At 35.1% G+C, this 14,483-nt stretch overlaps 1 protein-coding gene across 4 annotated transcripts; it reads right to left on the reverse strand.

The window, feature by feature from the left end:
- Positions 1 to 6,415: 6,415 nt before the first annotated feature.
- LOC147386114 (uncharacterized) lies at positions 6,416 to 14,226 on the reverse strand. Of its 4 annotated transcripts, XR_015172217.1 has the most exons (8): positions 13,597 to 14,226; positions 11,440 to 11,502; positions 9,120 to 9,233; positions 8,952 to 9,019; positions 8,131 to 8,183; positions 7,540 to 7,632; positions 7,402 to 7,455; positions 6,416 to 7,029 (listed from the first exon to the last, which is right to left on the reverse strand). XR_015172217.1 is itself a non-coding variant. In XM_086424008.1 (6 exons), the coding sequence occupies exons 3-6, from the start codon at positions 9,220 to 9,222 to the stop codon at positions 6,894 to 6,896; spliced, it is 360 nt and encodes a 119-aa protein (XP_086280134.1). In that variant the 5' UTR covers positions 9,223 to 9,233; positions 11,440 to 11,502; positions 13,597 to 14,226; the 3' UTR covers positions 6,416 to 6,893. The 4 variants fall into 4 exon arrangements, 2 of the variants coding, with proteins under 2 accessions (XP_086280134.1, XP_086280135.1); XR_015172216.1 differs by lacking the exon at positions 7,402 to 7,455; XM_086424008.1 differs by lacking the exons at positions 7,402 to 7,455; positions 7,540 to 7,632.
- Between the last annotated feature and the right edge of the window lie 257 nt (positions 14,227 to 14,483).

The raw sequence follows: 14,483 nt of genomic DNA on the forward strand, positions 1-14,483 counted from the left end.
GTCCCATGCCCATTCTCCCTCTATCAAACATTGGAAATATGTGATTTGGAGCCCTTTTTTCGAGGATATGGAGTACAGAGTTAGAAATACCTCCATAAGTAGACGTTGCCACACCAGATATCTTCCCAAAATCTTACCTGTTGCCTTGACCCATTTTGAACTTCATTCTCATCTTGAATAATGGAATGATCTTCTTGATGCCTTTTCACATCCCGCATCCATGTGAATGTCTAACTGGCTTACTTTCCCACCCCGTTTGATTCGAGTCGTACTTGCTTTCTACAACTTGTGTAGACACCCCATTTTTGCACTCGCTTGATTAATGAACTCGTCAACCCGATTGCAACGGTTCCCAATGATGGATGTTTATTCCAATGCTTTATTTGTTGTCAGATATGTTTCAGAAATCCGGATGAGATATCTCGAACTGACAAAATTATATAAACCACGCTACGCTAGGAAAATATAACCTCAAAAATATAGAAATCATCATCTTGCAGACAAAAAAAAGCTTCACGATAAAAATCACTAAAAAATGACCAAATTACCAAAATATCTCTAACCTCAAAACATCCCTAGAGCCTACATTACGCTTAGAAAAATTCATTCGAATATATAATACAACAAATCGAAATCAAATAAATTATTTCGCTAATTTTTACAAAATTAGACAAAATTATGAAAATACCCCTATAAAGTTCACGACTATTTCACGCAAAAAATTTCATAAATGACACAAACCAATATTCCCATTGAATTCCTTACGAAAAATCGATTCTAAAACATCCTGGAATATCAAAAACTGACTTGAAATGCAAAAATTCTCTTTAAAGAGAAAACGATAATTTTTCAATTAAAAAATTTTAAAATTTCGAAATTAATAAATAAAAAATTAAATAATGTAAAGTGAAATATTAATAAAATTAATTTAAAAATTTGAACAAAAAAAATCGATCAATCAGGCTCTCAGGCAAAATTATTAATGGTTGTTCAGATATTATTAAAGGACCCTTCCATCCGGGGGCCTAAAGAATTAAAGATATAATAAAGGGAGGTTCTACAAAAAACAAAAATATATTCTTAGTCAATCACATAAGACTAAAGTCAAGATCTTAAAGTCAATCAAGTAAGACTAAAGTCAATCAAGTAAGACTAAAGTCAAAATCTTAAAGTCAATCAAGTGCTAAAAGTCAAAATCCTAATAGAATTCTAATTAAATAATAACTCTATCTAAAATAATTCTAATTAAATAATAATTCTATCTAAAATAATTCAAAGTAAAATATAACTCTACTTAAAATAATTATAATTAAACAATAACTCTTTCTAAAAGAATTATAATTAAACATCTATCAAAATAAGCACTTAAAAAATCTATAAATAGGGGTCCCTACAACTTATTTTCGTATCCAAAAATAAATCCTAAGAGAAGTAGGTCAAAAAGCTTCCCTAACCTCCCATAAACCCTAATTTTGAAGTCCTAACTCCTTACCTAACACCCATACTTCAACTTTAGCTCGAAAAACACTTAGAAGCCCTTCAAAAACACCTAGAAACCCATAAATAAATCGAAAAAATCCAGATCTAAGAAAGAGATACATTGTTTTTGAGATCTGAAGCGAATCTAACGATAAAACGAAGCGAGAAGTACTGCATAAACAATTATTCTACCAGATCTGAGGGAACAAGATTGTTGTCTTCGAAAAGATATACATATTTCTTATTTTTTTTCGTTACTTAGGTCTTTTATCAATGTAGTTTATTTGAGAATTAGTAGAGACCGGCGTTTGCCGGGTGGGGTTGGTGCCTAATACCTTCCAACTCCGTAATGTGATCCCCGGACTCAGTATTTTCTATAGTAGATTAGTTGATTTATCTGTTTAGAGTCCAAGTTCGGTTCCTAGACCGTAATAACTAGGTGGCGACTCCCAAACCTCAGGGGTCAAAAACGGATTCGCGCACCCCGCGGATCGATGGCACTTTCACTTGTCTCCACAAACTATTCACGTCAGTCCCAAACTTCCAAAGCCAGTTACCTTTCAAAGTCGTGTTCATTGTACTGAGTCTCCTAATACCAAGACCACCGTGTTTCTTATCTGAGCACACTTGTTTCCAATTGACTAAGTGATGTTTTCTACTCCCTTTTCTGTCATGCCATAGGAAATTACGAAGAATCTTATCTAGTCTTATTTTCACACTTTGGGGCATTGAGAGTACAGAGAGAAAATAGACTGGAATACTAGATAGCACACTTTTAATCAAAGTCAATTTACCCCCTTTGGAGAGATAGTTAGCTTGGCACGCTGCTAGTTTCCTTTCAATTCTTTCTATTATCGGATCCCAAACTGCCACCCTCCTATATGGGGCCCCCAACGAAATCCCCAAATAAGAAAAAGGTAGTCTACAAACCTTCCATCCCAACAAAGCCGCAAGAAGAGTGACACATCTAACCATACCTATTGAAAATATCTTTCTTTTCCTCTTGTTTACCGAGATGCCTGACACCACTTCAAAACAACATAATAAACCACCTAATCTCCTTGTTTGATCTATAGAATCGTCTAAGAAAACTAGTGTATCATCTGAGAATTGAAGGTGTGAAATAAAAATAGTGCCTTCTCCTATTTCGAACCAAGAGAAATAATCATTTGCCACCCTTCTCTCCATCATCTTCCCAAGTATTTCTGCCACAATGATAAACAAGAAGAGAGAAAGGGGATCCCCTTCCTGAGACCTCTTGTGCTCCTAAAAAGACCATGGGGTGTCCTACTCACCAAAATCGAGAAGGACGGGAAAGAAATGCACACCATAACCCAAGAGATCCATCTCTAGCTAAATTCCATTCTAACCAGCATGTATTCTAAGAATTGCCAATTGACGTGATCATAGGCCTTTTCAAGAGCCACCGTACAAACCACCATCGCTTTACCAGATCTCACTCTATAATCAATACACTCATTTGCTATTGAAACCCCATCCAGAATCTGCTTCCCTTTGATGAATGCACTCTGATTACACCCTATGAACATTTGTATGACATCTTTCAGTCTTCTAGCAAGGAGGCTCGTGATAATTTTGTAGCTAGTATTCACCAAGCTGATAGGTCTCAAATTTTTAATATTTTCGGTTCCCACCACCTTTGGAATTAAAGCAATGAATATACAATTGGAGCCGATGTCAAGCACTCCATTTCTGAAGAATTCCTTTATTGCAGCGATAAAATCACCCTTGATAATTTTCCAACAAGTTTTATAAAACTCCATAGGAAAACCATCCGGCCCATGAGCTTTATCATTCTTCATGCTTGAAATAATATCCCAAATCTCATCTTCTTCCACGGGTCTTTCTAGCCAATCACATTGAAGATCAAAAACTCTATTAAACTACAACAATTCTGATTTTGGTCTGATAAGCATATCATCAGTATATAACTTCATGTAGAAATCTACAACCCCTTTAGCAACTGCATCTTCCCCTTCTAACCACTCCCCGTTCACCTTTATTCTTGTGATGCAATTGTTCCTATTCCAGGCATTAGCCATGCAATGAAATTTTTTTGTGTTGTTGTCCCTTCTTTAAGCCACCTAATTCAAGATTTATGTTTCCAACTAATCTCCTCCATAAGTGCCAACCGTTGGTATTTCTCATGTAGACTAATTCTTGTTGACCTATTGCTCATCAAGATTGGGTTTAACTCTTCAATTCGATCCAGCTCCTCAATTCTCATAAGAGCGTCTTTTTTATGCATATCTACCCTTCTGAAGGAATCCTTGTTCCATTTTTTTTATAACCACCTTTAGGGCCTTCAACTTCTTTCTAAACACTTCTCTTGATGTTCCTATAAAGGTAAAACTCTCCCACCAATCTATTACCAACTCCTTGAAATTTTGATGCTTCAACTACATGACTTCAAAACGGAACGGAATAGGACCCCTACGAAACGACTCTGCTTCCAGCTGAATAGGACAATGATCAGACACCGGATTGGGATGGCTAACTGTAGACACCCCATTTTTGCATATGCCTAATTTGACAATTCGTCACTCGGTTACTGTGAATTCCTAATGATGATCGTAAAGAACTCGAAGGTTTGTGAGTACTATTCCTGATTCCCTCCATTTTCATTCCTTTCATCTCCCCTACTCGTTGCGACTCGACATAGAAATTTACGCACACTTAGGATCGCCACACGTTACACCCGATTTAGCAAGTACATACGCTTAGGTTCGCTACACAGTTCGATAACCTAGAGACCTCGCCACACTAGGAAAATACGACTTTGAAACATAGAAATAATCACGTTGGGACTAAAAGAAATCTCACGCCAGAATTCGTAAAAATCTGCAAAAATCGACAAAATGACGAAAATACCCCTCATAAATTTTGGACCTTCGAAAGACCTCAAAAGTATCTTCATTGCACTCATAACATGATTTCAAGTTTAACGGGACCCAAACCGATGAAAATAGAGAAATTTAAGAAAAATCATAAAAATGACCGAAATACCCCTCAACCCCCAAACTCAACTTAGAGATCTCGATCCTTAGGAAAATATAATAAAAATTAAAATCAAATAAAAAATTAAACAATTAAAACTTAAAATTAAAAATTAAAATCAAACAAAAAAATTAAACAATTAACATCTAATTCAAAATTAAAAAAATTAAAACTTAAAAGTAAAAATTAAAATCAAATAAAAAATTAAACAATTAAAACTTAAAATTAAACGAATAAAATTTAATTCAAAATAAGAAATTTAAAATCTAGTTCACAATTAAACAATTAAAATCCAATTCAAAGTTAAACAATAAAAATTTAACATAATTAAACAATTAAAACTTCAAATTAAACAATTAACATATAATTCGAAATTAAACAATTAAAACTTAAAATCAAGAACTTTAAAACCCAATTCAAAATTAAACAATTAAAATCAAATCAAGAGTTAAACAATTGAATCAAAAAAATTAAAATTAAATTCAAATCAATAAAATTTAAAACAAGATTTTTTAATCAAAAGCTAGAATTGACCAATCATAACTTGATATTATTGTGGTACGAGTAGTGGGGGATCACCCCACTACCATTCTCACAAAGGAAAGGACGTGTGAAATAAAGAAAAAAAGGAGAAAGGAAATAAAAAAATTTAGAAAGAAAAAAAACTAAAAAATAGAAACGTGCTTTCTATTTAGAAGGTTTTCGGTTCGTTCATTTTACTAATCCTTGTGCAATGATGGGGAATCGTTATTCCCTCATGTTTCAATTTGGGGTCCGAAAGTGCCAAGCAAAATCGCCTTCTTCACATGGACAGCGGCTTTAAGAAGGATTCAGACAACGGACTTTTTGATGCAGCGTGGATGGTGTGGGGCGAGTTGGTGTGTGCTATGTATGAATAACGGAGAATCATTGGATCACCTTTTAATCCATTGCAAATTCTCACATGCCATTTGGGTCCATTTTTTTAAGTTATTCGGGGTCGTGACATGCTTACCGAATTCGGTCAAGGATATATTCATTGGTTGGTCGACAATTGGGTACTCGTTTGGCGGCACAAAGAGGATACTGTGGAGCATCACTCCGTTTGCAATTTGTTGGGGGGTGTGGTTTGAAAGGAATAGACGAATTTTTGAGGGGAAACACAAAGATTACACAGATTCGATTATGTCTATTTTGGGTTTTATATTTTGTTGGTCCAAAGTATATAAGGAACTTAGGGGCTTGTTTTTCGAGGATTTTTTGTTTAATTGGGATGGGATTTGTGGGCATTTACATGAATAGTTCTGATTTGTAAGTTCTTCCAGATTGGTCAACTCGACCGATTTGGTTTTTTTCTTGAATGCAATGCTACTTATCAAAAAAAAAAAAAAAAAGAGCGTCTTCTCTCTTGGGGGCTGGCAGCACGTCTCTCTCTAACTCCTTCGGCTCTCTCTCTTTCCCTTAGATTCATTCTCAAGCTCTGCAACAGCCCTCTCATGTCCCTCTTCTCTCCCTCACGTTCTCTTGGACAGCAACCACAAGGAATAAAAAAAAGGGAAAAAGAAGAAGAAAAATGGGAAAAAAAACAGCAAAGACACTACGTCATAATGCGCCAAAAACGACTGTCCAAGACAGTCGTTTTTAAAAAAAGCGACTGTCCAAGACAGTCGTTTTTAAAAAAAGCGACTGTCCAAGACAGTCGTTTTTAAAAAAAGCGACTGTCCAAGACAGTCGTTTTTAAAAAAAGCGACTGCCCCTACAGTCGGAAAACGAGTCGTTTTAAAAGGAGTGGTTTTTTAAAAACGACGGTCCAAGACAGTCGGAAAAAAACGACTGTCCAAGACAGTCGGAAAAAACGACAGTAAAATAGAGATATAGCGACGGTCGCTGACCGTCGCTATAGGGTATTTTGTTTAAAAAAAAATTTTATTTTACACCTGACCCCTCACATGTTGCTAAATGTTGGAGATACCCCTATGTTTTGACATTGATGACCTACACCCCAACTAATAACATGAAAAGACCCAAATGCCCCTCATCTTCAACTTTCATAAATCTAACTATTTTCGGAACCACCTAGTATAAATTATTTATTTTTAGAAAGTAAAATCAAACAATTATGCAAATTTAACGTTTTCAAACAATTAACAACCACAACCTTTTGTATATAAAGTCCTAGTGGGTGCTATCACAGCATACAGCCACTAGCTTCCATATCAACCTAGTACTATATCTCTTGTAGTTGGAACTCTAGAATTGGCCCCCTTGAAACTCTGTCCAAACTACCAACCAGAAGGTGCCACATCATAGCTAGTGACGGTCCTGCCATCGCTAGTGGTGATTTGGAAGGAGAGACTCTGCCCATTGAGGTATGAGTTACTCTGCCAATTTTGACCCCGGTTCCTTGACATGGCTTGCTATCCTGTTTTAAATCCCTTGATTGACACTTTTACAACATCGTCTGCATTTCCCACATTGGTGATCAAGACCAAGTTGAAGTAAGAGTGGCCATTGATGGTGAATCTTATTCCTCCTTTCTTCACACAAGGGACCCTGCCAACACCAACAACAATTTTTATAAGTAACATGAACAATAAAACATGTATAAAGGAACTGAAGTTAGCGGTAACGGTGAAACATGTATAACTAATATCTTCATTAGTTACTATTCGAATGTAACTTGTCAAGATAGGAAAATGAAGGTTCGTTTCAAGAGCCATTGAAGATTGAAGTCAGAACACAAATATAAATTGCGCAAAAATCCATAATTTCATTTTTATTTCTTTGTTTCTTCCAAATCCAGAAAAAGGAAGAAAAAAGTAAAAGCAAAAAATCTATATTTAACTAGATTATTAACCTCAAAGAAAATCAGTTCAAAGTTTTCCCTTGATACTAATAAGCATATGGAGTTCAATTCAACACTACATCAGAGATTAATGTAGAAATAATGTTGAACCATCACTCAGAACAATACTTAACCTAAAGAATTCAACATCACACACCTTCATCAATTTCCACACACATACACATGAATCCACTAAAGCAGATGATCTAAAAGCTTACCAAAGGGAGTGCATCAATGAAATAGTTGTAAATTGTATCAAGAGGACGCATATTGTAATCCGCTAGAGTACAAATAGCAGCTAGATTGATCATCTACAACACAACAAACCACATTAACAAGATATGACAGATGACTTCTAAAACAAAGAAATAGTAAAATTTCAACAAAAAAAAACAAGATAAGAAGGTAAAAGAAACAGAAAATCGTAGATACAAAGTTGGTGCTTCGTTTATAGATTTTTCCTACATGACAAATGTCTTAATCACAAAGTTTATGAGATCTAAATCAACATTAGAACTATAAAAAGTCCAAATTCACAATAGAACTACTAAATCGCAACTCAAGAAACAAATCCAAAATAGTATGATCTCCAAAAATGGAGACAAAAGAATGAAAATACTACAAAGAAAAGCATCATTGCATTTTAGAGTCCTTACTGGGGTCTTCCCCTTGTATGTAGATTTTCAAAATCATGGCACACGGGAAAATAAAACAAAGAACAGAAGACCACGAAAGAGAGAGATAGAGAGAGTAAAATCTGTAGAAACAAAATCTAACTGTAAGCACATGAATGAAATGTGAAGTTATACCTTTTCCGCAGAGAGCGCATCAGTACATAATTGCTGACAAGTTGAGAGTTCACCTAAAGAAAAACATAAGAAAATATGAACCATATTTTCTCCAATTATTGAAGAGCATAAAAGTGTACATAAATTTCAAGCAGGCAATTGCAATAAGAGAATCATGAATTAATTAGATAGCCCAGGCATTCATAAAAGTAACAACTTTAACAACCCATTTAAGTGGTAAAACAAAAAAAATAAATAAATAAATCACTAAAAAAGAGAGAAGAAAGATCTCAACACCTAATCGCTAAAAACAGAATTTCCAATTTCTCAACAGGATATAATTACAAGTACCAAGAATTAAAACCAAAGCTTCTAATAGAAGATACACAGTTCCTTTGTTGTCTAAGTTTTGATTGTATAAAGAAAGCAACTACCAAAAATGACCGACCCTTTTTACAATATTCAGAAGCTATTTCATTTGTGGCTGCCATATTACTTCCTTGGCAGAAACCATTTTGAAATGGTACGAAACTTTAAATCATGCTTAGCAGTAAGGATGCTTATTCTTGTTGCACATATCCTTATCCTAGGGGTATTACTCGTCTGGGATCATATTACAAGCCAATTATTTGTTAATTAAACAGTTATACTCCTCTAGAGATTCATTGTAAACTTGAAGACAATCAATGGTGATGTTCAACCTAATGCTACTGTTTTGGTGACATTTTCAATGAACCTCAGAAAATTTATCTTAAGTAATTAATTTATATACAGATGTATCATGATAACAGAAGACTTGAATTTAGACAGAACAGAATGGAAGAACATGATTTGTTAAGCACCTTTGTTTTGCATTTTGCATCTGCAGATGTCTCGGCAAGCTGAGCTGCATCTGTATTAGATGTGACCCCTACACAAAATCAAACAAAATTAAATGTGAGAAACATGAATCCGAAAGTGGAAATTATTTAAAGTCAGTCAAAAATTTATCCAATCTGAATTATATTCACCTCCTATAATCACAAGCCCATCTAAATTTAATGCTTGGCGTGCTTCCAATGTAGCTTTCACTTGCTCACTTGTTTTTATCTGATCCTTTGTTCTACCCAACATGTCATAACCACCTTCACAAGCAAGAAGACAAGAATAATCCAAATAAGTTATACCTTGAATAGCTTGAGTCCAAAAGGTTGCTTACAAACTTGATCCTCAAAGAAATAAATGGCTAAGCCAAGCATGGGAAAGATAATTGGTGTTCATGACAGAACTGACATGATTATCATCCAAAGAAAGTACCACATGTGTGCTTTCTCCACTAAATTACCATATTGTTAAATTTTGCTCTGAATCACCCACCACATTCTCAAAATAAACATGTTTTGAACATATTATTTCATAGAGTTTAGTAACCATCCAAATTAGCAAAAAGGTGATACATATAGATCAAAGTTGGTTCAGCTTTATCAAATAATGATCCTTTCACTCACGTCTGGAAAGTTGAATCATATTTTTTCCAGCTCACAACACAAATGAATAGGCAGAAGGATAAGAGAAGCGCAAATGACATTTTTTTAAATGACAAATTGCAAGAGAATTGATATGAATTACTAAATTTTAAAAATTACAGATTACATGCTTGTTAGGGAAAGGGGGAAAGCTGGGGCAAGACTATAACTAGAAAGCCAAATGAGATGGTTTGTCCATGTTCAATGAAGGCCGATTACAGCCCAAATTAGGAGTATGCAAGTTGAAGGTTCTAAATAAGCTAGAAGAATGCTCGGAAGAACGTGTATTGAGAAAGTGAAACGGATCTGAACACACATTCAATAATAGAAGACGTGGGCTCTGTACAGAATTTAATGGAAGAAAGGGTCTTGTTTAGCTGAATCCGAATCTTCTTGAACTAATATCATTTGTTGAAGTAAGATAGGAAAGATCGTTTGCCAATCACAATGGGTGCAGATTCGCAACAATCTGTATAACGCGGGAGACATATACAACTTAGGCACCAAAAGACTGAACCCCTATACTAATTTGCAATATTCAAATAAAGCAGAAAGCAAATAAGAAAACCACCAAAAGACTTTGCAGGACATCTAGAACTAAAAAGAGCATGCTTTACCTAAAAGGATATAGCTAAAAGGATCAAGAACTCTTAGATTTTTTTTTTCTTTTAGACAGGCAAGAACTCAAGATTTCATTGCTAAGAAACTGGATGAGTGATCTGAATTTAGAGTTAAATAACATCACATAAGCGATAACTCGAAAGGGAAACCTGAAGAAAAACAGTCGTGTACAAAAGTACAATAACAAGAACCAGCAAGGAAAAATAAATAAACAATATGTTCTAGGAAAAGGAATAAGAAGGGAGCAATCAATGCGAGAAAAATGGGGGAATAAAACAATAAACTTGTTATCTTTTACTTGGTGGGTAAGTTGGGCTTGAAGCCACAACCATACAGTCACAATGCGATATGTCAACCAACTGAGCTATGGGTCCAAGCACCAGAAGAAACCAGTGTTGCCTTGGCACTTCTAACGTCCAAATTTTTTCTGGGCCGAAATGACACAACATTTCATGGACTGACACTTAATGCTTAGATACTTTCCATACATAGGGTAGAACCACTTTTTCCATTCTTTTCAAAGGAACATCTTTTTTTTTATACACAGGTATCCAGACTTGGTCTGACTATTCCCATGGACAAGTGAGTCACCCTTCCAACACATGCCTTGAATCTTAGCACCCATGCCATGTGCCAAGGTAACACTGGGAAGAACTATTCCAAGCATTTGCTGGTAATCAGAAGAAATGAAATTTTACTAATTTACGAACAAACAGGTTTTCTAAATAGAAAAACTTTCACTAGGATTTTATATTATTTTAATCAGAACAAAAAATAACTCGTTGCTCCGCCACTATGAATGTGGCTTTCATGGTGAATTTGAGAGCCCGAATGGGTTCTGAAGGAGATGATCAGAGTGATAATTGCATCACCAGAAGATTTAAAATAAAAATGAGAGATGTGCCAGAGATGTGCCATAGGGCAGCCAGGGGCCAGGGCATCAACTTTAGATGCATGCAACAAGTGAGTAATATGAGTTGAAGATTGAGACAAAAAGATAATTGTAGTATTTTCATCCAAGAAAGAAAAAAAGTGGCATGGCCACTAGGGGATCTGAGACAGAAAGACCATAAAAACGAGCTTTCAAGACAATCTAAAGATGAAATTTAAAACTTTAAACACACAAATAACAATAACAGATTGCACAGATGACTCTAAACACACAAATAACAATAACAGGGAGAAAAACTAAATTCATCCAAACCTGATCAACAATTTATGCTGTTCTATAGGGAAGAAAATACATTATGCCCACACTCAATGCTACCTATAAACCAAATAGAAATTAATAAAGCAACTCAAACTATATATCTAGTTTTCAGTATTACTTACAGGATCAAGGTTGCCCATCATATTTCAGCTAATTCAATCATACATGTAAATAAACATTAGTGACAGACAACAAGTACATTATACATAGAGCAGAACAGAACAATGATAGTTAAGATGAGTTATTGGTGATACCCAATCAACAATTAACACTTTCTTAGCATTTTCACTCTGAACTGCCAATACTACTAGAAGTAAAGAAGGTTTTATAATAAAATTGGAATTTTCCAATTTAGAGGACTGAATATGCGTCGAATGTTCAAGTTGGTAATTTTCCACCTCAACCATTTTTTTACCATTTCAATTTATGGTTTCGTACAAACGCGATTGCTTCTAATTTATTAGATGTGTGCTGTATTTCTATGTTCCAAATGTTCTGCTAGGATTGCTACAACTAAGTTTTCATATAAGTGAAGAATTATTGATGGAAACAATAAAATTTGAAATACACTATTTCTGATTAAATATTAAAATATCAGTAGGCATATCTACTTTTTAATTCTCCAAAACATCTGCCTGAATCCTTGAGATCTTCATTATGAAAAAAGGAAGAAAGCATGCATCATAAATAAAAAATAAATGGCACAAAGCCTTCCTATTCATCAAATTATAGCCAAGCAATGTACAAATATAGCCAAGGGTAAACTTGTAACAGTTGCATTAACCTTCAAATTACCTAACCAAATGGTATCTGATAAAATAAAAAAGAGAGGAAAAAAATAACCAATAACATTAGCACCAAAGAGGGAATCACCTCTAAATAAGAACATATGTTAACAACCCCGTCAATGAATTGTGACGAGAACCTGAGGCATAATGAAACTAATAGGAAAGAAACTCAAGCTGAATAATTATGCAGCGCACTGCATTGCTAAGGCTTCTACCTAGAGCACATGAACCCTCAAGCACTCATAGCAGCTCATTCTAGAGAAACCCACAGCAAGAAACAAGACACTACCTTCGTAACAAGTAAATGGTACTTTTTAAGATTCTTGTTGTCTGTTACATATCAACAACAAACACATTCTAACCAGAAAGGTAGTGTCAACATTTTATTTTGATGATTTTCTGGGGAAAACGACTTCATACATAGATTAGCATAAAACATCCTTAATACGCTAATTTATTACGTCGTTAATCACAATCAAGCTTTACTTTTCTTATATTGCTTTTTATTATTGATAAAATTACAAGGAAAAAAAATAACCTTCATAGTTTAATAAAATTGAATTATAGATGTGTTGGCATTGTAGAGTTCTCAAAGGCACTTATCAGATACCTGATGTTGGACTCCATGTCTTTTTTTTGGGTTCAAAAGGACAATTTAAGTCATCAACTAGCTTGCATTATTATAAATTTTCTTCTATACTAGAAACAGAAAGAACCTCTTGAATAAAAAAACCAAGAACCAGGATGTTATCTTATGGCCATAACTATGAACAATAATGTACTAGGTTTGATCCCACAATACTCATAAAAAAGTGGCCTTTTAACCAACTCAGAATATGGCTTGTGCACTCACATGTCACCTCTATATAAAATATTAAAACATCCTCAACATATTTACATTTTGAGCAGTAATAAACTAAGTCTCTGGTGATTGGAGAAACCCCCATTATGCAATGGATGCAAGTTACAGATGTTTCTCAATTCAAAAAGAACCATACAAAATAGGCAACCTCTGAATAAAATAGATTAAAAAAAAAAGGAAAAAATAAATTTAGAAAGAAAAATAAAAGAACAAGAAGCATCAGGTCATTATATCAACACTTTAGTTATCTAAACAGTAATCCAAGAAAGGAAAAAAAAAAAAAAAAAACATGAAAACCAGAACAAAGCCTCAAATACTAAAGTGCGATTTTATATCAATACTTTAGCTATCTAAACAGTAATCTAAGAAAGGAAAGAAAAAAAAATGTGAAAACCAGAACAAAGCCCCAAATATTAAAGTACGATTCTGTCTCTTTTCACTAATTGAAAACAATCAAACCAGATATAAAGCTCCACCAATAGAAAAATAAGCAAATCAGACCTTAAAATCCATCCGAGTGCGCAAGCCCTAGATCTGATTTCAGCTTAAGATTCGTAGATTTGAGATGCATCTGGAAGCGAGTTCACAAACCCTAGATCTTGGATGCTGTGGAGAGAGAGTGCATGCGAGAGACCAATACAAAGACAAAGAGATCTAAAGAGTGCAAGAGACAAATACAAAGACAAAGAGATCGAAAAAGTGCAAGAGAGTGAGAGATCGACAGCGAGAGCGAGAGACAGAGTATGATCGAGAGATTTGAGAAAGAGAGACAGAGATGAGTGAGAGAGAGACAAAGATGACTGTGGGAGAGTGAGAGAATATGATCGAGCGATTTGAGAGAGAGAGAGAGAGAGAGAGATGAGTGCGAGAGTGCGAGAAACATAGATACAGATCGAGCTGTGTGTGTGAGAAAGAGAGAGTGAGAGAGTGAGAGAGAGAGAGAGAGAGAGAGAGAGAGAGAGAGAGAGAGAGAGAGAGAGAGATTTGATATAGTATATCGATATACAGCTAATAATTTGTATGTAAGTAGAAACGACGGTTAAACGACTGTTAAAAACTGTCGCAATTAACGACAGCCCTTAACAGTCGTTTTTAGCGCAAATGTGCTGTCGCGAAATACGCAATATGACGTAGTGAGAGGACTTCTTCTCCTCTATTGGACTGCTACCTTCTTGGCTGAATTCTTCTCCAATGAGTTGGTCTCCCTCTTGCTGCAACCTCTCTCCTGCACTGACGTCCATCCCACCTAACCCCTTTGCTGCACATTCGTTTTTGAGAACTTGCTGTATCCGGAAAACCTGCAACATTGCTGATCCACTCTCTAAGCGTCTCTTCCTCCAATCGACCTCCTATCTCACGTCCTTGTCGCACTCACATTCTGCCCAGCC

The sequence above is a fragment of the Akebia trifoliata genome, chromosome 14 (genome assembly GCF_017979445.1).
Source record: "Akebia trifoliata isolate Shusen 1 chromosome 14, ASM1797944v1, whole genome shotgun sequence".
In the NCBI taxonomy this organism is placed as follows: Eukaryota; Viridiplantae; Streptophyta; class Magnoliopsida; order Ranunculales; family Lardizabalaceae; genus Akebia; species Akebia trifoliata.

Bases quoted from the DNA above. Each gene is read 5' to 3' on its own strand.
- LOC147386114 (XM_086424009.1), bottom strand. From the start codon at position 9,222: ATGTTGGGTAGAACAAAGGATCAGATAAAAACAAGTGAGCAAGTGAAA. The intron at 9,020-9,119 runs GTGAATATAATT...GATTTTGTGTAG, and splicing joins TGGGCTTGTGATTATAGGAG to GGGTCACATCTAATACAGAT. The intron at 8,184-8,951 runs GTGCTTAACAAA...GTTTTTCTTTAG, and splicing joins ATGCAAAATGCAAAACAAAG to GTGAACTCTCAACTTGTCAG.